At 41.7% G+C, this 22,007-nt stretch overlaps 1 protein-coding gene and 1 long non-coding RNA gene across 3 annotated transcripts in view; one reads left to right on the top strand and one right to left on the bottom strand.

The window, feature by feature from the left end:
* Positions 1-17,875, bottom strand: part of SUMF1 (sulfatase modifying factor 1) — a 38,620-nt gene extending 20,745 nt beyond the window's left edge. The window contains exons 1-3 of one of the 2 annotated variants that reach the window (XM_075513997.1): positions 17,609-17,875; positions 12,675-12,848; positions 10,332-10,406 (exon numbers count right to left, since the gene is read on the bottom strand). In XM_075513997.1, coding sequence (XP_075370112.1) covers positions 10,332-10,406; positions 12,675-12,848; positions 17,609-17,821 — 462 coding nt within the window. In that variant the 5' untranslated portion in view covers positions 17,822-17,875. The remainder of the gene's footprint in view (positions 1-10,331; positions 10,407-12,674; positions 12,849-17,608) is intronic. The other variant, XM_075513996.1, reaches the window with a different exon arrangement.
* A 2-nt stretch (positions 17,876-17,877) lies between these two features.
* On the top strand, positions 17,878-21,942 carry LOC142415549 (uncharacterized). Its single transcript, XR_012777447.1, has 3 exons — positions 17,878-18,167; positions 18,920-19,019; positions 21,629-21,942. It is a non-coding gene; the product is annotated as an uncharacterized LOC142415549 (long non-coding RNA).
* The last annotated feature ends 65 nt before the right edge of the window (positions 21,943-22,007 follow it).

The following is a 22,007-nucleotide window of genomic DNA, read 5'->3' as shown; positions in this document are numbered from 1 at the left end:
TTGTAAAGCGTTACACACACAAGTAGGAATTGTGCCAAGAGTGTTATCCTTTAACTCACCAAATCCTTCACAGGAAAGTCCAAAAGTAAAAGTCAGTGAAAGCTGGTATTTGGGAGACAAAGCATCAGCCCAGTCAAACAATTTTAACAGCAACTTCTAGGAAGAAGCTGCATCCTTCAGCAGTGACAACCATTTAACACATAATTACATGTGTGTGAGAGATAAAATTCTCTATGACAAATATCAGCTGTTAAAAAAAACTCCGGTCCAAACTACACATCAGATCCCTCATTTGAATTTGAAGATAATACATTGGTGTTAAATACAAAAGAAATAAAGATGCTCTCAGCAGCTTGCTGATGACTGAGATGTTCTGTCCATGTGCTCTCCATCTAAATGGGACCCTTCAGGCATACTGCTAAAGTAATGCCATTTCCTAAAGATCCTGCTTTATGATCTCCCTAGCATGACAAGCACCATAAAATCAACACCACCAACCACATAATTCTGGCTCAGTATCTAACAAAAGCCAATGACATTCTCCCCACAATCAGAGCCCCTACCCTTTTCAAAAAAGCATGAGAAGTATTTGATCTCTTACTAGAAACTACAGCTCTGTTACTGAGCATTCAAATCCAAAGATGGGATCTTCATTCAGAGAGATACTCAGCTCAACCCTCATAGCACTAAGGCTTCAGAATGACCAAGCTGCTGAACAGATACTACAGACAATAGGCTTAAAACTACTCTGATTTAACCAATTCCTTGTATATTTTGAGCTTTAACCTTCAATCTATACTCGATAGGACAGAAATCCAAAGTTAGAATTTTACAGCTCTTCAAGGAAAATAAGAGAGCCGCAGTACTATTTGCTAAAGGTTTTCGGTGAATCTGAAAGATCATGAGTAAGACTTCATCACAATAGTTTTAAGGACAACACATTTTTTTGAATTAAACTGCTGGGTTTTGGATAAAAATCTCTGCAGGAGACTGCAAAGACTTATGTTTTAGAAGACTTTAATTTTGGAAAACATTTTTGTTAGGCAAAAGAAAAAGCAGATGCTTTCAATCAAAATGGTTTATTTTAAACTGAGAAAAATATAATCTCTCCGCATGAGAGCACTACGTGTGCATGTCTTCTGTTTCTGGCTCTGCTGAACACCAAATGGCTGGCAGTCTTTGCAGAACACCCAGATCTTTAGAGAAGCTACACATATAATACTAGGACAGTGATAACAGTGATAGACTACGTACAGCCTTCAATAATTAATTGGAAACTAATCTAAGTCAGCCACTGACACCAGTGAGCATGCACCAAGATGCTCCTTCCAAAAGAGAAAGTCATGTACCTGAAATTTACAGTCCTTTCAAAAAACTTCTCAGAAGTCTTTAAAGCTTTTAATTGTTCTAAATCTAATTAGTAGAAGAGCTAATTAGACAGAGATATTGCATCACAGTTAATACAGCAAAGCCCTCCCTTGCCACTAATGAGCTTAGTTACTTTCGTAATGCCTAGTGTTGCCATGCTTCACTCCAAAACATGTGTTCTGTAGACTGGCAACAGCTTCATTTTGTAAAAATAGCAGCATATGCTGCTGCATAGATCTTGAAGAGATACCGAATTAGAGGACAGTATCTCCTTCATTTTGATTAACTCTTTACAGCATAGCCTATCACTTGTAACAGAATTGGTTAAACATAACTGCTCTGCAAACGTTACACAACTGCCTCGATATATAAGGAAATGCAGTTCTAGGAGCAAAGCACATTCCAGAGGCAGAGAAGCTCAATGCTTGTTTTGGTCTGATCCAGCTGAAAATGTGGATTATCCAGCCCTCTGCTCCAGGATTAAACTTCAAGAACTCACTGTTCTGCTTATCACAGACTCAGAGCACTGTCAAGAAAAGAGAACACGGCATGATAATACTGGGAAGATATACTAACAGTTAACTCCAACCTACAAGTTTTCCACTCAAAGCAATTTGCGGAACTGAAGCCTACACTCCCACTATCAGCTTGCATAAAAGTCAAAGTTTCAAGTAATCAATTTTCTTTTCAAAGTAGGCTGGGATATCCTAACTTTAATTGCTCCATTAACTGGTGATTTCAAGGTTTTTAGGCTACTTTACAATTATCTTGAAGAAAATTCCTTCCTAAATATACATAGAAAAAAATGAAAGGGAGGAACGTCAGGAAAGCCAGTTTCATCTTCAGCATTACACCATTACTGGCACTGCAGAAGCAGTAGGGGAATACCCTTGAAAACACACACAAAAAAAACCAAAACAAACCAAAAAACCCAGCCAATAACCATGAAAACATTTGTATTGGTCTTGCATCTAACATGGCACTGGCCACGTTAGATAAAAACAACCCCCCACTTCAGTTCCAAGTTTTAAATTCGATTCACATTTATGTATTAGAAGAATTACCAAAAATAAACTCAACTGAATAGCTAATCTTGGCTCTAATTCCATTTCTAACATGCAGCAAGTCATTTGAAATAACAAAGCTGTAGATTTTAACCTTAAGTCAGGCCCATAAAATTATGAGAAATTCATGCTGTTGTCCAGACATGTAGCACCAAACATCTTTTTTTTTTATGTGCTACAGCATAATAATGCTATTTTAATATAATACAGCCTGCATACACTAGGTCAAGATAAACATCTGGAAGAAGCAAAAGTTATTGCAGAATAAGAACTTTATCGATTTAGGAATCAACTATCTGAAAAGATATTTTCTGAGTGAAAAGTAGTCCAAGTCTGGGAAACACTTCAAGAATAATTTATTAAGCAGTGGGTTCTTAAAGAAAGATATGCACATTCAGTTTCAGAAGCTGACTTAACAGGTTACCATTTGTTTGAATCAGATTGTGTTAAGCACTGTACATCTTAAATTTGCAAAAGCATCCTCTTAGCTGCAAAAGCAATGTGTGCGTAGACTGGAAGCAGGGAAGTTATGAAACGTTATCTCTGGGAAATACACCCAGTGGTCTGGACACCCTCAGTGCTAGCATTGGTAGGATGTGAGAAAAAATTAGTTATTCAATAAAGAATATAATTTTTGCATTAGGTTTTATTTTATCCATGTAAGGCAGATACACATAAATCTGTCAATTTTTCCTCCTCTAAGCCATATCCTAAACCCTGAACAGCTGATTAATGAACTACTGAAGAAAGAAGCAGACAGAAAATAGAACACATTTAGTAGGGCAGGGAGTTTAAGAAATAAAAATAATTACTGTGCAACAGATGAGCCACTGTCATTTTCCCCTCAGAAACCACAAAGAAATCACATTAGGTGGGGTCCTGGTCACAAGTAGCTTTGCACCTATTTTTCTAAGTAGCATTAGCATACCTTCCCAACAACCCTCAAAAACTTCTTCCCTCACTAAGATACAGGGCAGAGATCTCTCTCCCACCTTCACACAACTCCCAGGCACGTATCATTACAGCACCTCCTTCCTTCCGCAGAACGGGAGCCCGCTCTGCCAGCCAGGCACTGCCAGTAACCGGGTAACGTTAACCTACACCTGCCTGCAGGAGCGGACCATGGGTATGAACAGATCAACCGAGCATTGGGATCGTGATTCAGCAATCCCAGACATCAGCAAGCAGCAGCTATTCTGGGCTGCTGCATGAGCACTGCCCAGCTCTCAGCTGATGCTTACCCACGCAGTGCTTTGGCTGGCTGTTGTCACCACCTTCCTGAAGTCCTGCTCCGGGTCAGAGAGGGAAATCAGCGGAGGGCAGAGACAAAGCTCAGCCCCCCTCTGATTCGGCTTTGCAGTCAGATTCAGAACACATCACACCACGAGAGGCAGTTTGAAACAAGCCGGAGCCATGTAGTGGTCCCACTTAATCTTAAAGCCACTTTCCAAACGCAAGGAAAAGCCCTTCGGCAGATGCACACTCCCTGTTCACCTTTGCCCGTCTGCAGCTCTGCTTCTTCTTTTTATCGGCGCACTGAAAACGGCACGAACATGACCTATTTCTATGCAGTACATCATCTCCATAGCAACAGGCTTGTGTTTAAGTTGAAACAGCTGTAACTGAGTCAGGGAGACATTGCAATGTAAATAGTGTGGACGTGAATACGGCTTCAAGGCTCAAGACAAAGAATAGATCTCTCCTAGCCAGTTATCAAGGTTGTCATAGTAGCTGCATAAGGGAGACATAATCTACATATGCAGCTATAATTCATATTTGTACTTGAAGAGGCTCTTTAGAGAAGAACAAACCTTCTATAATTATGTACATAAACTGAACTGAAACATGATTGTCAAATTCTCCACCAAATCAGTAATTAAGCACACTGAAACAGCTTAGTAGACAGTTGAGTATTTTTTCCAGAAGATAACTAATACTTGATGTTGCCAGCTTCTGTGATGCTACTGCAAGTCTCATGCTATTTATTATATCAATTAAAAGTCCCAGCTCCCCAAAAGCTCTAATTACAGAAGAATCTGTTTTCATTCTTATTTGCTAAAGGTTTCTAGCCTCCCTCATTAGCTCAGAAATGAAAGCAGTAAGGGGTTTTGTTTAATATTGACTATTGATATTGTTTGCCTTGAGTTAAGTCTCAATATTTTAAAGTAGTTTGAAATTGCAGTACTGCAAAAAGAAAAGGCAGCAGCTTTATAGAATAAGAATAAATATATTTTAAGTCATCAGTTCGGGAAAGGATTTCAGACTTAATTGGAAACTAGCACTTTACTTTTACGAAGGGACCTTTTCCTTTGCATAAGGAAAGGTCATTGAATCTCATTCAAACAGTGTAATACTTCACAGCCATGTCAATCCTCCAAGAAAAATAACCAAAAATATTTGATGCTAAAATCCAGTAAGATTCATTAAGTGCAAGTTTTGGAATCCAAAGAAGCTTCTTTTGAGGAACTGATATTCCTGGTGAGTTCCATCTCTGGAAGTCTATTTTTCAGCCAACATCTAAATCTGCACTCAAGCTCGTCATTTTTTCCAATAACCAAATGAATATGAGCTTTAAGAAAATGAGGTGTGCACAGATATATCTACAGCCTCAGGCATAAGCAAAGCCCCACTTCAAAGTGGTAATTTATACTGATAAATATGGACTAATATTACTGGTAATTCCCAGTGAGAGATGCTTCCTGCACATCATTCTTTATCCCAGTAGTGGGAGTACAGCATAAGAAAATAGAGATTAACAGTTCAATAGCTCCATCTTCCCAACTCATTATAGGGGATATCTGACGCATTGGGGTCTGCAAGGAATAGGCTCACCCATCTCTTCCTTTGATTTCAGTTTCCTTTCTGAAAGGCCTCTGAAAACACAGAAGCCAAGTGTGGTAGAGATGAAATTTACCCTTAAAGTAGCAGTAAGTGTATTTGTCAACTTCTGCATATGCATCCTATGTATGTTGACATTTTAACAGTATCAGACAAACTATACAATAACCTACCTGCTCTCCCCTCAAGCCACAGATAATAAGTTATTACTGCATGCTGTCAGAAAGTACATTCTCTATAGTAACTGCTACAAGTGCTAGCACTGCTATTCTACCTGCAAACATTGCTCACTTCATTATTAATTTGAAATACCCATTTGAAATGCATAATGTTTTCATTGTTTTTAGAATGAGACTACACCCTTTCAGTTAAAGGCTAGAGACACTGCTATAAATGAGTAAATTGCACAGCTCAAGACCACTGCAGAGGTTTCCATACAAACAGGGATGAAAATAGCATCCAATAGTTCTAGATTGACCAGAACTCCTTAATAGTATTTGCTCAAGTCTGCCAGTGAACTAATTTCATTGCATTCTCAGACCAAAAATTCAATACCTCCTAAAGACAAATGAAGTATACAGATTTGTATGCTTTCAGTCTCTTCATTGCAGAGTTTATCTGGCCTAGACGCAAAAATTAATTTTGCTATCTTCCACAAGCCAAGAATAAAAATGTTCCCACCACTCTCCAGTGAGCAAATCTGACTTATGCTGTACTCCAGTCTTGGTAAGTGCTAGCCTGTTTACCTTTTTCATGGTAGCTGCACAGCAAACGAAACTCTTGCAGTTATTTGCAAGAGCTCTCAAATCCCCTCATTGGCAAGCACGCCTCAGTACCTTCTCATTTCAGACACAATCCCCATGCTTTTTGCTCTAGGATACATTAAAATGCCATACAATGGCATTTTACAATGCCATGGAATAATAGCACTGGGCATGCATTTCTCCCTCTCTACTTACTTCATAACTCAGTCAGGGAGATAAAAGAGCAGGAAAACAGTCTTATCACAAAATAAGAATAGCAAAATCTCTAAATTTTTAGCTTTTTCCATTTCCCCAAATTCCCTCAAAAGAGAAGGAAAGAAAAAAAATAATCTCCGAGTGCCAAGCTATTGGCAATTCTAGGCTGTGTTTTATCTATGACATCTAAACCAAAGGCCATGTATCCAAAAAAGGTCATAACTTAATAGCTGTAATAGATGCAGTAATTAGTAGTTGGTTTTAATCTGCAAGTCTGAGAATTGATTTTAATATGGGAAGCTATCAAAACTGGTTAAGCTCACACAAAACATTTTGGTTTCAAAGGATCTTCCACCCTCACCCTAGAAAATCCTTTTTTATTTGAAAAGTCCTCACCAATTCTATCAGTAACACCCTCATCTGTTACAGTGCTAAGTTTTCATTCTCTGCCATGTTACCACCACAAACTTAGAGGCCAAAACTAAAACTCAAGTTCCCAGAAATCTAGAACAATTCCATTATTGGCTGCTACACCCCTTTTTACTGCTTCCCTTCCAGAGGAGGGTTAGGTCCAACCTACATTCCTGTAGCAGTGGCTATCTAGACCACCTCACCTCCAGGAAACACACACCCAAAGCTCCAACAATTATTCTACATACTAAGCTGGTTTGCTCCTGCATTAGCTTTCACCAGCCCCACCTCTGTTCTAATTTAGCTGTCTGCTTCCTTTCACAGCCTATGATAAATTTGTCCAGTTTAAGAACTGGAGAAGCCAAAGTGGCCAAATAGAGCAAACCCCAGATACTCCCCAACACACACATGCACCTCATTATTTATACAAGCTGTTATATACAATTTGGTTCAATATCTTCACTTCCACCTTTCCCCAATTCTTTCACTGCATATGAAATGCTACTTCCAAAATACACATTCCTGTTGCTCTTCCCCTATATTCACATCTGCATTTAGCATCCCTATGCTTCAACTGGAGAAAAGCCTAATCAAAACACGTCTGAGCCACTAAGGCAATGTAATAATACAGTCCTATCTCCCATCAATTTGATGGAGGAATTTTCAGTACCAGTAACATACCAGTGTTTGTATCTTATTTCTGCTTTTCATGGTGATGGTTATGATTCCAGAAGGTACATACCACAAGCTAAAATATTAGTTGACTAAGGTATGCACTGAGAAAAAAGACTTAATCTTCTCTATTGCTGATCATGACAATCTGCTGATGCAAACAAGCTTCATGCAATTTACACTTTTTTGGATTACGTTTGAATGGTTACACTGCAGTAGCCAAGTTTTAAAATGTGCTCACTTTTTTTTTTTTTTTTTTTAAAGTAGTTGAGTAGTATTAGATTCCTTTCACCATTTTTTCCCCAGCAGACACTAGTAGAATTTAAACATTTTGGGCAACATAACAAGAAGCTAGCTTTTATTTTCTATTGTTTAATTTAAGCTTCCAGATCCCTAGGAAGAATTTGCTTTTGCAGAACCCTTAAAGTCCCTGCCCCGTAGTTGGGATGCTTCTGTATTTTAGCCATAAGAAGTTTCTTGCAAGTTGTCTATAGAAACTTGTTTCTTGAAAGCACCATCTATAGAAAACTGCTAATGCATTTTATTAGTTTCAATTAGCCGGGATAAGCATGGCTTACACAGAATTTGGTTGTCTGAGAAGCAGTCTGACTACATTATATTCTAACACCACATCCCCATGGCTTCCCTTCCCTGCAACTGAAAGATGCTTGCTTGTTCTAGTCTACAAATTGCACTGTCACAAAACCCCAAACCCCTCAAAACAACTAAGGCCTGCACAGTACTCTCAACATTTATAACCTCTCATAGAAAATGCATACTAGAACAACAAAAAGACACAGTTTTGAGAGGCAGAAGCATACACATAAAATTCTAAGCTGTATCTTCAGAGATTAGAGTTCTCTTTCTAGCTCTACCACTGAGCTGCCTTCTGACACCTTCTCCTTGCAGACAGAAGCTCCTTGCTAAAAGTCAGATTCATGGTATGTAGCTGGTGAGGGGGCAGGCAGACAAGAGGAAGAAAAGCAGCTTCTAGTTTCTTTTTCACCTCCTCACAATATTACAATGTTTTAGAACATAAGTTTGTCCACAGCACCAGCATAAAGTGCCAAACTACAAGGCAGACAGCCATATTCTCCAGATCACTTTACCAAAATAATTAGTACAATCTTTCTCTGTGTCTATTCCGATAATGCCAGCATGCTAGCAACTCGCAAAATGACCTAATAATAAATACTGAAAACATGGCAAAAGGAGTGTCTCCTAGAGTTTACTTTTAACAAATACAGAAAACCTTCATAAAGAAGCAGCCAAAAAGACCAGTTTGGGCTCCATTCCAGCTCTCTGGCATAATATTTGTTCTGTTAGCATTACAGCCAACACTTTAAAATTTGGCTGACACACCCAGGAAAGTGGCTCCCAACACGCTGTATGTGTTAATACAAATAGCCAAGACTGAACTTACACCAGAATTCTTAGGGTTTGTTTGTTTTAAAACAGAGAGCCTGATTTAGGGATTGCTGCATCACAGAACTAGGGCAGGAAAAAGAATTTCTCTAATACTGACAGCTGAATTTTCTGTTGTAAAGATGGGATGAGCCTATCTGCATTTAGTCTACCTTCAAAGAAAAAGTTGTGCTCCTCTATAGGTGCAGTTTCACTTAACACTTATTTATGTCTAACTGAACTATTGCCAAAAGATGCAGTTTCAGTCCTGTTACTACCTCATTCCTTGTGTACATCCTGCTTTCCTGTGTTGATTCAAGGAATTGCAGAATAAGCCAAGTTAGCTTTGCTGATCCAAAAGAAAAGTAACCCAAAAAAGCTGACATTCCCATCCAGAGTAAATGCAACTTGAAGCCACATAGCCCCCAAAATTGCCACACTACACACATCAGAATGCTTCATTTCTAAGGCTTTTTTAAAGGCACGGGACAAGAGATCTAGAAATGCAGTGTGTTCATCAGACCTGAGGATAATTCTGATGGGAAGGCACCTCAGGAGGTCATCTTGTCCAAACTTCTGCTCAAAGCAGATCAATTCATCCAGGAGATGACAAGACATAATCCACTTACTATCAGGAGCTGTAAAGGTTAAGTGACCTGTTAAGGTTAAGGAAGAGGTAAATGAAGCCTTAGAAAGGCTCAGCAACACATTCACAACAGAAAAAGGGAAAGGTGGGGCAGGGAAGCTTGGCTACCCAACTTTTTTTTCTTTTTAAACCAATATTCAGTTCCACTCAACAGGAAAACTGGATCAGCTCCAGTTTAATCAGCACTGCACCCAGCAGGATCACTATATTGCCCTAGCAAGATGAAGGGAACTGAAAAAACAGCAAGGCATACAGGATCTTCTACAGAGATGCAGAAAGCACAGTAAACTTAAGACTCCTTATTCTGTTGAGAATGGCTTATAGAGTCAGGTCTGCCGTAGAAATGGCACTTCTTTGGAATATTTGCTTCTAGTTAACCTGGAAAAAGCACTCATGCAAGCATCGCTGTCATATCAGATACATAGATTATCCTCATTTTCTTAAACCGGTAGGATCCGGGATTTACCCACTTTATTTTGGACATAAGACTGCACTGGCAGAGTGTGCCAGTCACATGTACATATGCTCTTGGAGCCAGAAGCGCTCCTGTTCTTTGCCTACACAGCACATCACTCAGTAGAGCCACTACTGATATGTGAATTTCCAAAACATCACTGTGTTACACGTAATGCAAATAAACAGCCTTATATCTGCACCACTTACTGCAGTCCTAAATATCGCTCATTTAGGAAGCAAAAAAAAGACAAAAAGGGGTTGATACTAACTTTTGCTAATCAGAAGCAGATTTTTTTAACTGTTTGTTTGTTTGTTTAAAAAAAAAGAGACCAGAGAACAGACTGTAAATCCTCCACACTTGAGGGAGTCTATTATTCTAAACCAAACGCTCCTCCATAAACCCCATTTTTGTACCTGGCTTTAGGAACATCACACAACTTAGATATTACTGCCATAATTGCTAACACATCTACCCCAGTGATTGCTAAGTAAGTTTTACCCTGTGTTACTCACTGCCTGGTGGATGTCAGCCTTCACTTCTTCACTCAGCATTCCCTCAAACACAAAGGAATCGCCAAATTTCTCTGCCTATAGAAAGAACAAAAGATTCAACCATGTTATCAAAGGAATGTTATTCTTAAAATGCCACTCACATTTAAAGCTTTATCTTATCAAGGATAAGGAAATCCTAGTAGTAATTTTGAGTTCTCTTTCAAGGAAGCTCTTTTGGAACAGAAGAGAAGGCATTTTATCTCTGGGTGTCGTTGTTCTTCAACAACCACTGGACAGATGGCAGCTCACAGAGCTTCTGCAAATGTTTTTACTTCTGTTAATTAAAAATGCAGTTCCAATTGTCCCAACTGCTTTAAAATGCTACAGTCAATAATCTAACATTCAAGGGCATATTTAATTTCTCTTATTTTTCCTTTGGGAATCACCCTAAAGACTTATGCCTTGTCACTTACTGCTCCTTCACCATCACTAGCACCATGTTTTAAAGTGCTGTTACAACAACAATAGAAGAGTTAAAAGTAACCCAATCATTATATCTAGCACTATATAAAGCCAAAAGAAACAAAAAATACAAATCATTTCAATGAATCACAGTACACAATACCAACATAGGGGTTTTTCCCATGGTAAACTAAGTGAATTGATACTAGGGAAGTCAAAACATGTTATCAGAATTCAATACATTTGCCCTTCTCAATTTCTTCATTTTATTATAGGCATTCAAAGACTGAGCATGATCACCATGAGCTGCTTCTGCATGCTCAGAACTCTTCAAGAAGCACAGTTTGAAAGAAGGCTCCTGTTCACCAAGCAAATTGCAACAAGTTTTAGCATATGACCGTAATCTTTATACGGTCAGTTTCGGAAAGGAAAGAGAAGAAAAAAAAAACATACTTATTTTTCTCTCCTGCTCAATCTGAAAGACCCAGACAGAGGCAAACAGGTTTATCACCTAAAGGACCCCAGATTTTAGTCTGATAGCCTCCAACAAGGGCTTTTTTTTTTTAATTGGAGTTCGTTAAAAAAGAAAATACTTTTGGTTCAACAAGATAGCTGTACATCTGGCAATTTTTTTCTTCAGCTTTCTGTTTGCCACTGGACTTCAGTCTAGTCTGTAACAAACAAAAACCAAGAAGTAGGTTGGCTCTGTTTACCCACAGTAAGTAATGTGGACATTATTTAAATACGCAAAAACCTGCTCAGCTGCATCCCAAAAAGCCCCCCGCAGAATCAAATGAACTCTAACTCTGAGTTCATTTTTCCAAATCCAGGGTAAAAGGGGGCCCCCTGTGAGAGGGGAAGGGAGAAAGTGTAAGTGGAGCACCCAACTACACCAGCTGGGCCATGAAGCGCTGTCTGAAACAGACTCCATCTGATGCAGTACCATCTGATGGTACATTCAAGTACCACTGCACATGTGCTCATTCCAGAAGCTGTTTGCAACAAGTAAGCCCTGTTCAAACTCAAAATTTTTAAGCAAGCTTTTTTTCATAATGATTGAGCTACGAACTTAAAAACAGAAATAGTGCCATAGATAAAAGAAGCCCTTCATCCACCCAGAAGGATCTTGTCTTCCAAATGAGAACCAGTTTATCAAATGAATTTAGCAAAGTGCCTCCTTTGAGACATGATCATTACCGAGGCTTTTATTTGCCTAAAAGGCCTGTCAGGGTTTTATAAAAGTTGCGTAGGAACAGTCAACTGTCAGGAGAGATCAGAGCCTCAGGCATAGGTAGCTTCTTTCTTGGAAGAACCTTCACATATTCTTTCTTAGTCTGTTGTTCCCAGTAACATGCACAAAACTATTATTATACTTGCTATTATATCTTCTTTAGACAGCAGGGCTTTCTATTGCTTAGCTCATTAGCAAGTAGCTGTGCTGAACTAGCCTGCAGAGTCCTCAGCTATCACAGTTTTTTAAATCACTTCTCCCCTATTCCTCTAAAATAAGGAAAATCTAACAACATAGTTGTACTGGTGCAAAGATGTCCTAGGACCCAAAGGTCAAAAAAACCCCAAACAAACAAACAAAAACCAAAAAACCCTGCATAGACATCTTCAGCCATCTGTCAGCTTCACCCAGGTTGCCTCAGTCATACTACAGGGAAGATACTAGTTCAGATATTAAGACACTTACCAAATGTAACAGTATACATTTAAATGCCCTTTCAGACCCCTGGGCAGCAAGGCAAGACAACTTCATCCCTCCACTACTTACATCAGAAATATTCTAGCATGCAAGTCCCTTAAAAAAAAAAAAAAAAAAAAAGCCCCTAAGTTTTTAACAGGGATTTTGCCGACACAAAGAAAGATGACAGGAGACTGTATATGTTTCCGCCTTACCTCAGTGATGTACCCAGTAGAATTCACAAATCTCTCAAAATCCTCATTGCTGACCTCGTACTGATCCATGAAGAAACTGTTAACATGGACTCTTCTAGCAGGCCATTCTCCATCTTGCTGTATTTCAGGCTCATCAGTGCCCATTGTGAACACTCCTCCTGGAATAGCGACCATCTGCAGAGAAAACACCACCCAAAAGATTATGAAAATGAAAGACTGAAAATTCTCTTATCGGTCTTACTCCTCCTCCACTTTATCTTTGGAGGTGCTTTTGCTTTGAGCAGCATTTCACTGACAAAAACAGCACAACAAAATGGCAACAGCGGCATCTTGATCACCACCTGTTTGGAAGAAATAGCAAGCAGAACTTAAATGGAGAACAAAAGCCCCATTTGTAGCTCTTTCTACATGAAGTCTGGGTAATTCAGAACTTTTACTGAGGGTAATGCTTGTGCTCTAATGAGGAGAAACATGTTCCCTTACTGTACCTAAGAGCCAAGAAACAATCCAGAGTCCTTTCTATTCATTTTCAGATGAGGAATTTTGGCATTTCACTCTATTCCTAGGAAGGCCTGATGCATCAATGAAGAATCTGGAGATTATGAAACTGTAAAGTGCTCTTTTGTGGACAAGCCTATGCTCGTTTGCATACTAACTACACATGGTTTTTCATTTAATAACAGGCACATGCAGCATTTTATTACCAACCATGCTGCTAACTGGCAGGTAGACACAGCACCTGCAGCTCTGTGTGCCAGAGATGAGACAAACCTTCAAGTCAGTTATATTCCACCCCTCTAGAAGACTGGCCTTGGGCAAGAGCCTCAAGCTTCAGAAGTAAAGAATGAGTGACAGAGTAACATTTTAACTCTTTCAAACAAAACACATTTTCCCTCAGCTTTAGTGGGCTCTTTCCAGGAAGACAAAGGCCCCAGAGGCCTTGTCATCCCTCATCAGATGTTTCCTGGGAGCCCTCTAAAGACCACAGACTGAGCAACACGCTCCTCACCCAAAACAACAAGAGCACCCATGATCCCTGCTCAGAAGCCTGTGCTGGAATGAAGAATGACAGCTCAGGCTGTGTAAAATCTTCCCAATGGTCAGGTGATGTTTCAAGGGCTGACACTGCCCAAGAGCTAGCTTGCCAAGAAGTTACCCAACTCAACATCAACAGATGAAAGAACGGGGGAAGAAGACTCCCTCTCTCCTTTCTTTTCAGCATTCCTGAGCTACCTACACCCCCTAACTCACATTGAATTCAGCCACCTCATTCCTCCTCTGGCAATGGTCAGACGTTGTGAGTGAATACACCCCAAAAAAGCCAGCCAGCACTGACAGGCATCCACTGTGGAAAATAATCTGGCATATCATATTGCACCTGGGCATACCCTGGCAGTGATCTGTGATGACATGCTACTTTTACAAGGAATTCAAGCAGGCAGTCCAGTGACAGAACCGAAAATTAGCAAAGTCAGTTCTAAAAGATAGCAGCTTTTTTTTTTTTGCAAGATCCTCATGCAAAAGGATGCAGGAAATTCAAGTCTAATAACAGAAATATTCACTGAGAGAGAAGTTTCCAGAGTAGTACACTTCTAACACTACTCCAGAAGTGTAGTTTAAGTTCTGACAGAAAAAGAAGCCTGGGTTTTAGATGTACAAGAGTTCAAACAAAATTCCATATACATATAGTGGAATAACACAGTATGTAACGTATATTAAAAGTAGCCAAACTGCAGAGATAGGGTTGTAAAAAATGTGAACTGATATAACATTATTTAGATGAAGAGGTGGGTTCACAGAACCAAACATGAACTTTGAACTTCGTACAAATAGCCATTTTGCAGCACAGCCTAGATTATAGGACCTTGATTCTTCTATCGTTGGAATTTTTGGGGTTTTTTCTTACTTTACAAGATTCTCTTCATAAAGTTGGATGCTTTCACCAAAACAGTTTATCTGGATGCCCACACTGCCTCACAAACCAGGCAGACAAAAAGAATCACTAGTTACCTTCCAGCTTCTGGATTTTACTGTTATTTATGTTCACATCAGCTATCTAGCACCTCTCCCTATTCTAAAGAGAATTTGGAGTATTTGACATAACCTTACATATTCAATTTAATTGTTTCTTCACCACTATAGATCTCTCCTTTTGCTTGGGTCTCTCCCAGTGACACTTAAAATTCACACAACTTGCAAAAGAGCTGTAAGAGCTGTGCTACAAATACTTTTTCCTTTGAACTAACCACATTTGAAGCTAGCTGCATCCTCATAACTTTTTCTCCACTAAAAAGAATGTGAGCACTTACTGATTGCCTTTAACTGAATCCACAAAAGGGCTTCTGGATAAATTTGCTTACATTTTTTAGGACTTAGGGAATGACAACATGGTACAAAGTTGCACCGCTTCCTTCCTTCCAATCTCTTTCCAACCCACTGTAGCTAAAACAAGTCCTTGAAGCAGTCTTCAAAGCAAGATTCAGAGCCCACTAGTGAGCTGCTGTCTAAAAGCATGTGAAAAATTAACTCTTCCTTTACAGCCTAGCATTCATTTCCAAAACCTGAAAAATCGATAGATTGCCAGTATAAGTTCACCTAGGAATGTCCAAAGGCCTTATGACCCTGCTGCTTTTGCAGCCCCTCACACAGTTACAACTGAGACTTCTGGCACATCCACCAATGCTGTGTCCAACCCTGATACCAAATATTGATTCCACAGGATTATTCTCCCCCACCAAGGCTCATTTCACAGCTCCACCTCCTGTTTGGAAATAAGACCTTCCTTTGACAGCCAGCTTTATGATAACACCACATCACAGGCTGCAAGGCTCAGATGTCTGACAGCACTCTTCAGCTGAGAACAGTGGAATACAACATTACGTAAAGAACAGATTTTCTGCATAGACAACACATCCAGAAACCACATTTGCATAGTTAATTAAGCAGCTTTAACATCCAGTTTTAAAATACCAGTAGCTAACACTGAGGAACTAATCTCCAATAAATATCAAAGTTGAACTATGGAGGCAGAAATCCAACAGCAGAGGCTAACAGATAATCATTTACCGTATTAAGTAGAGTGTGCAACAGTAACTGCCTGTATCCTCACAATATTACTTAACTAGCACATGCAGTTCATTGTCCTCAAAGCTCAACTTCAACAACAGGGACCGAATTTGCCTATGAGTATACTTATGTTGAAAGTATTATGGTAATGTAGAGCAGACCTACTACAGTACTAGCTCCCTGTTTCTAAGGATGTAGTGGAAATAATTCATCTCAGTTGTGGCTGAGGTAGAAGCCAATTTTTCCCTTACTTCCCTTCTGGTAAAAATGTTTTCTAGCTAAGCATAATCTAGTTATGTTGTGAACATAGCTGAAAATCCAGCAGCAATTAGTTTTCATTATCTGCTGTTGAAGTTGCCAGCTTCCTTGCATAAAGTAAGAGTCAAATGATTTTTTCACCCTACAGTGAGACCCACAGTGAAATGCTGACATTTGTTACATGAAACGTATATTAGTGACAGAGAGCCCCAGTGCAATATGGATTATTTAATTCATACTCTTTAAATATTCTCAAATATCTTAAGTGCAGCCTACAATAGTAAACTCATAATTACCACTGTGCATCTTTCCCTTTACTTGGTAAGTTTCCACACTGCCTGTGAGACACAGCCTTTTTCCAAGCTGACACAGCTTCCCGGTGTTACAACACCAAGAGGCAATTAGAGAGGCAGCCCCTCACATTTTTGCTATTTGCAGGCCATCTCGCACAAGAACAAGATCTGAGTCTGCTGTGATATAATTTTGTCTGCCAAAGTTTACTAGCACCTTTCATGAAATGAAAGGGCAACCCCATTTCTAATAACTGAAGATTTAATCCAGCGAGGCATTTGGTCTCCAATGATACAAAAAGTCTCAGTATCCCTTCGCAGTAAGCACCGTCATAGCACATCAACCCACTTCAAACACTGCCTTCATCAAGAAGGCACATTCAGCTCTGGACAGTGTCTTTCAGAAGAGCAGCAACAGCAGCAGCAATAGAAAGGAATAAGCAATTAAAGAGACTTTCATTTGAAGAGAACCTGAAAGGATATATAGATACAGATACATAAACGATGGCTTTGCTGTAATACACACAAGAGACCTGACGCATCACTTGTCAGTGTTTCAATTCCATTGATACTGACACAGATCTAAAAGAGATGGGTGTGGGGAAACCAGAGCCACAGTAGTGCTGATGTTCACCAAGTAAGGGACTACTCTAACAGAGCTGCCACCTCTCTGGGCCGTATGGCAACAGACAACGCCACTTAAGTGAGCACTCGGGCACAGGCACGCCCAGTGTTAGCCAGTTAAAGGTGTAGGCAGGCCTGCCAAAACAAACAGCCAAGAAAAACACCTCGAATTGGTTTGTCATGTCTCAGCTTTGCACAGGGAGGAGCGATCGGGGCGGACACGGGTGGGGACGCAGGGAAGGCCACCACGACACGGGCACCGCTGCCGAGGCCTCTCTCCATCTTCAGGAGCACCCAAACGGCCCGGGAGGCGCTCGGGCTCTCTGAGCAGGAAAAGTGAGACGGGACCGGCCGAAGCACCCTTGCCCAAGCAGAGGCTCTCACCAATCAGGCCCAAGAGGGCTCTGAAGCAGCTTTAATTTGAGTTTCTGCACAGAAGCCCGCTCGCTCGCGGTTCTCCGTTAATCCCCCGAGCACCGCAGGAGGCCCCGCTTCGCCCAGCACCGCCGGGGACGCCCCACGGCCCGGCCCGACCCGACCCGACCCGACCCGACCCGCGGGGGCCGCCGCACCCACCCGCCCCCTCAGCGCGCTCGGCCTCCCGCCTCGGGGCGCGGCGACAACCGCCTCGCGGGGCGGGGCAGCGCGCGCGACTCCCCCCGCCCCACGCGCGCCTCGCCTCGCCCCGCCGCTCACCGGCCTGTGCCCAGTGCTCCGGCTGCCGCTCGCCGCCGCCGAGTACCGCCGCGCTGCTACCTCCCGCCCGTCTCCGCCACCGCCCCGGCTAGCGCTGCACCCGCAGTCCCCACCGGGTGCTGCCCCCTCAGCTGCTCCGGCAGCCGCCGCCAGCCCCAGCAGCAGGAAAAGGCAGCGCGGCACCCAGGTGCGGGCTGCTGCGGGCGCAGCCATGTTGGCGGAGGCACCACGTGCCGCCCGCGGTCAGGTGACGAACCGCGCCTCAAAGGGGCACTGCCGCGGCCCGGAGGGGGCGGCTGGCGGGGGCGGGACCTCTGTGCCCGGCCTGGCCCCTCACCGCCGTTCCCGCCCCCCGGAGAGGCTGTTCGCGCACCTCAGAGGGAGCTGGGGCGCTGCCGCCCGGCTCGGCCCCCGCGGGGACCCCGCCGGCGGGCGCCTCGGGGGTCCCGCGAAGAGCAGCGTGTGGCTCTGCCCGAGCGCCCGCCGGGCCGGGCCGGGCCGGCCTCACACCACGCGAAGCGCACAGATACTTGTCTAGTTTGTGTTTTGTCTCCGACAGGTATGTGAGGCTTTGTGAGAAGAGTGAGGGAGCGGGGGGACCATCGCTCACAGGAGCGAGGGAGGCATATCCCCGTCAGGCGCACCCTGGGAGGGTGACCATGCTGCCCAGAGCCTCTTCTTGTAGTCATTCCTGAGTTGGATTTGAAGTTTGCCTTTCCATTGTCTAAAAATGACGAGGTGCTGAAGCAAACATGGCCTAAATAAAGCACACAGACCTGTGCTTTTGCAGACACACTGGATCCAGTGCTCTGGTACCTAACGGATAGTATTTAATGTATATGGTATTCAGGTTTATTCAAGATGTATGTTACAATTAACATTCTTGAGAAAAATATGTACATGAAATGAATGCAGATAGGTCTGTGTTCCCAAAGGTAATTTCTTAACTATCCATCAATATAATCCCTTGGCACAACACAGCTTAGTTTATGGCTCATTTCACCTCCATGGGAAAATATAGCGAAATACAGACACTGCCTTTAAATATTCCCACTTTGACATGTCAAAAACTGCAACTAGGTGTCATTGTAGTTGACCGACTTATGTTACTTAGCAATATTCATAGTAAGGGGAAGTTCACATTGTGTCAGTATCGCTCAGCAGAAGTGAGGACTGGCCCTTCTGTAAACTCTCTTGGAAATCATTGCTAGTAACTTGCACCAAGGATAGCGTTCTTGAGGCCTTGGTCTCCGGCTGAGGCCATTAGTATTCATGTGTGTTTTAAGCTCACTCTTTCTTTCTCTTTTGCAGCAAATTGCTGCAATGAAACTGCAGCTGAAGGACAGCCAACAGCATGTAGATAACATTAATGTCAGAGACTCGTACAAGGTGCAGGTCTAAGGCCCAAAAAGTAAGTGCTTACACCTTTGTGTTCAATAGCAGTATGTAACGTAATGCGTGCATGCCTTCCTCCTAAGAGAACCCTCATCTTCTCTATTAATGGGGGATGATGCAACTCAGCATCATTTCAGAATAAGGACTTAGGAAAAAATAAAGAAATGGTAAATTCCTTGGGCCCTTCTGTTTGTGTATCTATCCTGGGATTTCAATTTTTCACACTTAAAAATGGATTTTACCAAGTATGACACAACTGCCTTTATGGCAAAAACATCACCATGGAGGGGGGAAAACATCACTCGAAGGGGAAAAGGAGAAACCTGCTTTTCTTTCCAAGTGAACATCAAATCCTGTAACTGCAGTTTAGGGGTTTTTTTACCAGAGTTTTCAGTTCAGGTGACTGAGAAGCAGTTTGTCACAAGCCAGGTGAATGGCAACATACTAGTGTACAAGCCAAGCAGGTCAGGAATGGAAACGTACTTTACAGAGGCACAATGGTCTCCTGCTTTGCTCTTGGGAGAGCTAGCAATTTGCTGTTAGTAGCAAGAAGCAAATTACTACCCCACTCTGTGCCAGCTTGGCTGGCTGGGACTTTGTGATCAGACCAAAGGCTCTTCCCACTCACTGTCCCCCTGCTAAGGAGCTGAGGGAGTAGCAGGTGCAGGTGCCTGCTTTCTTGTGTGACATAAATCCAAAGTCCTGCTGTCTCATTCACAGGCAGAAAGGGTGCACTGCTTTTGTATTCCCGTGTACCTGTTGCACAGCCAAGGTACATAGCCTAAGGCAGATGGTGATCAGCTGTCGAAATCCAGAACTGTCAGTACCTTCTACATCAGGGAACTGGTAATGCCCTTGTTGTCCTCCATTTTTCCTGTGGTTCACTGCAGTTGTTGAAGATTTTGGTGCTCTATCATTGTCCTGGTTTTGGCTGGGATAGAGTTCATTTTATTCCTAGTAAGTGGTATAGTGCTGTGTTTTGGATTTAGTATGAGAATAATGTTGATAACACGCTGATGTTTTAGTTGTTGCTGAGCAGGGCTTACACTAAGTCAAGGACTTTTCAGCTTCTCATACTGCCCTGCCAGCAAGGAGGCTGGGGGTGCACAAGAAGCTGGGAGGGGACACAGCCAGGACAGCTGACCCCAACTGACCACAGGGATACTCCATACCATATGACATCATGCTGAACAAAAAACTGGGGGGAGTTGGCCAGGGAGGGCACGGCCGCTGCTCAGTAACTGGCTGGGCATTGGTCAGTGGGTGGTGAGCAATTGCATTGTGCATCAGTTGTTTTGTACATTCTTTTCTCATTATTATTTTCCCTTCCTTTTCTGTCCTATTAAATTGTCTTTATCTCAACCCATGAGTTTTACCTTTTTTCCGATTCTCTCCCCTGTCCCACGGGGGGGAGTGAGCGCACGGCTGTGTGGTGTTTAGCCACCTGAAGGATTAAACCACAACAGTCATGTAAATCTTTACTTTGTGTGGGAGCTTCTGTTCAGGACTGTCAGCAGAATGGATCTTCTTCTGGATCCTCCACTATGCTGAAAGAAACCTTTACTCATTCTGTGGGGTATTAATTAAAAAGTTCTAATATAATTTTTCCCTATGCAGATTAGGACTGTGCAGCAAAAAGAAGCGTGGCCATAATGAACGAGGGGTAGGTTTTTTTGTTGTTTTGTATTAGTACTGGAAAGGAACAGTACTCAACTGTATTTGCTGTATGAAATTTTACTGTGTGTAAAATGACAGTGCTGGCATTCTTCACAAGCATGCATTTCAATTATCCATCATTAGTCCCTTTTGCCCTGTGACGTACTTAGAAAAGCAACAGAGTGCAGGAAAACAAATGAATACAAATTTAATTATAAAATCAACCCTTGCTGCTTCGGGGTCAGAAAATGTAAACATTCCTTTTATGTTGAAACAGTGATCATAGCCCTGTGCATTAATGAATCTCTATGAAAATGCAAAGTAAATATAACTTATTTTCTCCTTCCAAATTTCCAATGCAATTCACTGAAATGACAGCAAAATCTAGGTATCCAAATTCTGCAGTCTTCTAGAACTGAAAACAGTCTGCCAGGATAACTTCCCCTTATTAAAGCCACGGGATTCTGGCTGTGTCATGATGGAATTCAGGAAAATCAGCTAATTTCCAATGAGCTGGGACAGTTCTCTAGTGTATCTTGCCCACTTGTTCTCATTGCTTGCTCATTTTCCTAGAATTCTTTTCTGCATCATTTGTGTACTTCCATCAGGAAGGTTTATGTTCCTTATTCTCTTAGGAGACTAGAAGAAATAATTACAATTACAGTTTGCTTCTGAGCAACATCCAACTTCCAGTTTGTAATCCTGAGGACTTCTGAGAACTTTTCCTGGTGTCATTTATTGATCATGTTTCTTCTCCTAAGTTATTTGTTCACAGGCAGCTAATCTCTTCCACACAGGGTTTAATTATTCTCTTTCCTCGCACTGAGTGCACCATACATCAGGAATAAGACACTGATTTCACCGCTATTAAAATATTATAGAAATGAGAGATTTTTCAGCACTTAGCTAAAAAGCTGAGATGTTGCCTAGCATTTGTCCCTATTGTTAGTAGTGCTTTTCATCTCCTAGTGCTGCAGTGCTGGCATGGACACCTCTGATGACAGGAAGCTTTTGCGATCATCTACCTCATCATGAAGACCAGCCACAAGCAAGATTAGACAGTTTGATCCTGAGAGTCCTGGTGGCTACCTAGAATATTCCTGTTCTAATTTTTCTTCCAGGGCTGCTGCTTGTGCAGCTGAACCAACAGCAGAGACAAAAAAATGTGCAAACCTACCCAGCAGGCTGGAGTGTTTTCCGTGCAAAATAGTCCAAATAAGTCAACAGTTAATTGCAAATTGGGCAGCATAAAACAAGATAATACTGTTCTTCTTCTTGACAAATAAAAGACTTCAAACTTTGTCTTAACATCTTTCATCAATGTTGAATCCACATAATTGCTACAAAT

Source organism: Mycteria americana, chromosome 11, assembly GCF_035582795.1.
Source record: "Mycteria americana isolate JAX WOST 10 ecotype Jacksonville Zoo and Gardens chromosome 11, USCA_MyAme_1.0, whole genome shotgun sequence".
Classification (NCBI taxonomy): Eukaryota; Metazoa; Chordata; class Aves; order Ciconiiformes; family Ciconiidae; genus Mycteria; species Mycteria americana.
This window is presented reverse-complemented; position numbering and strand designations above follow the sequence as displayed.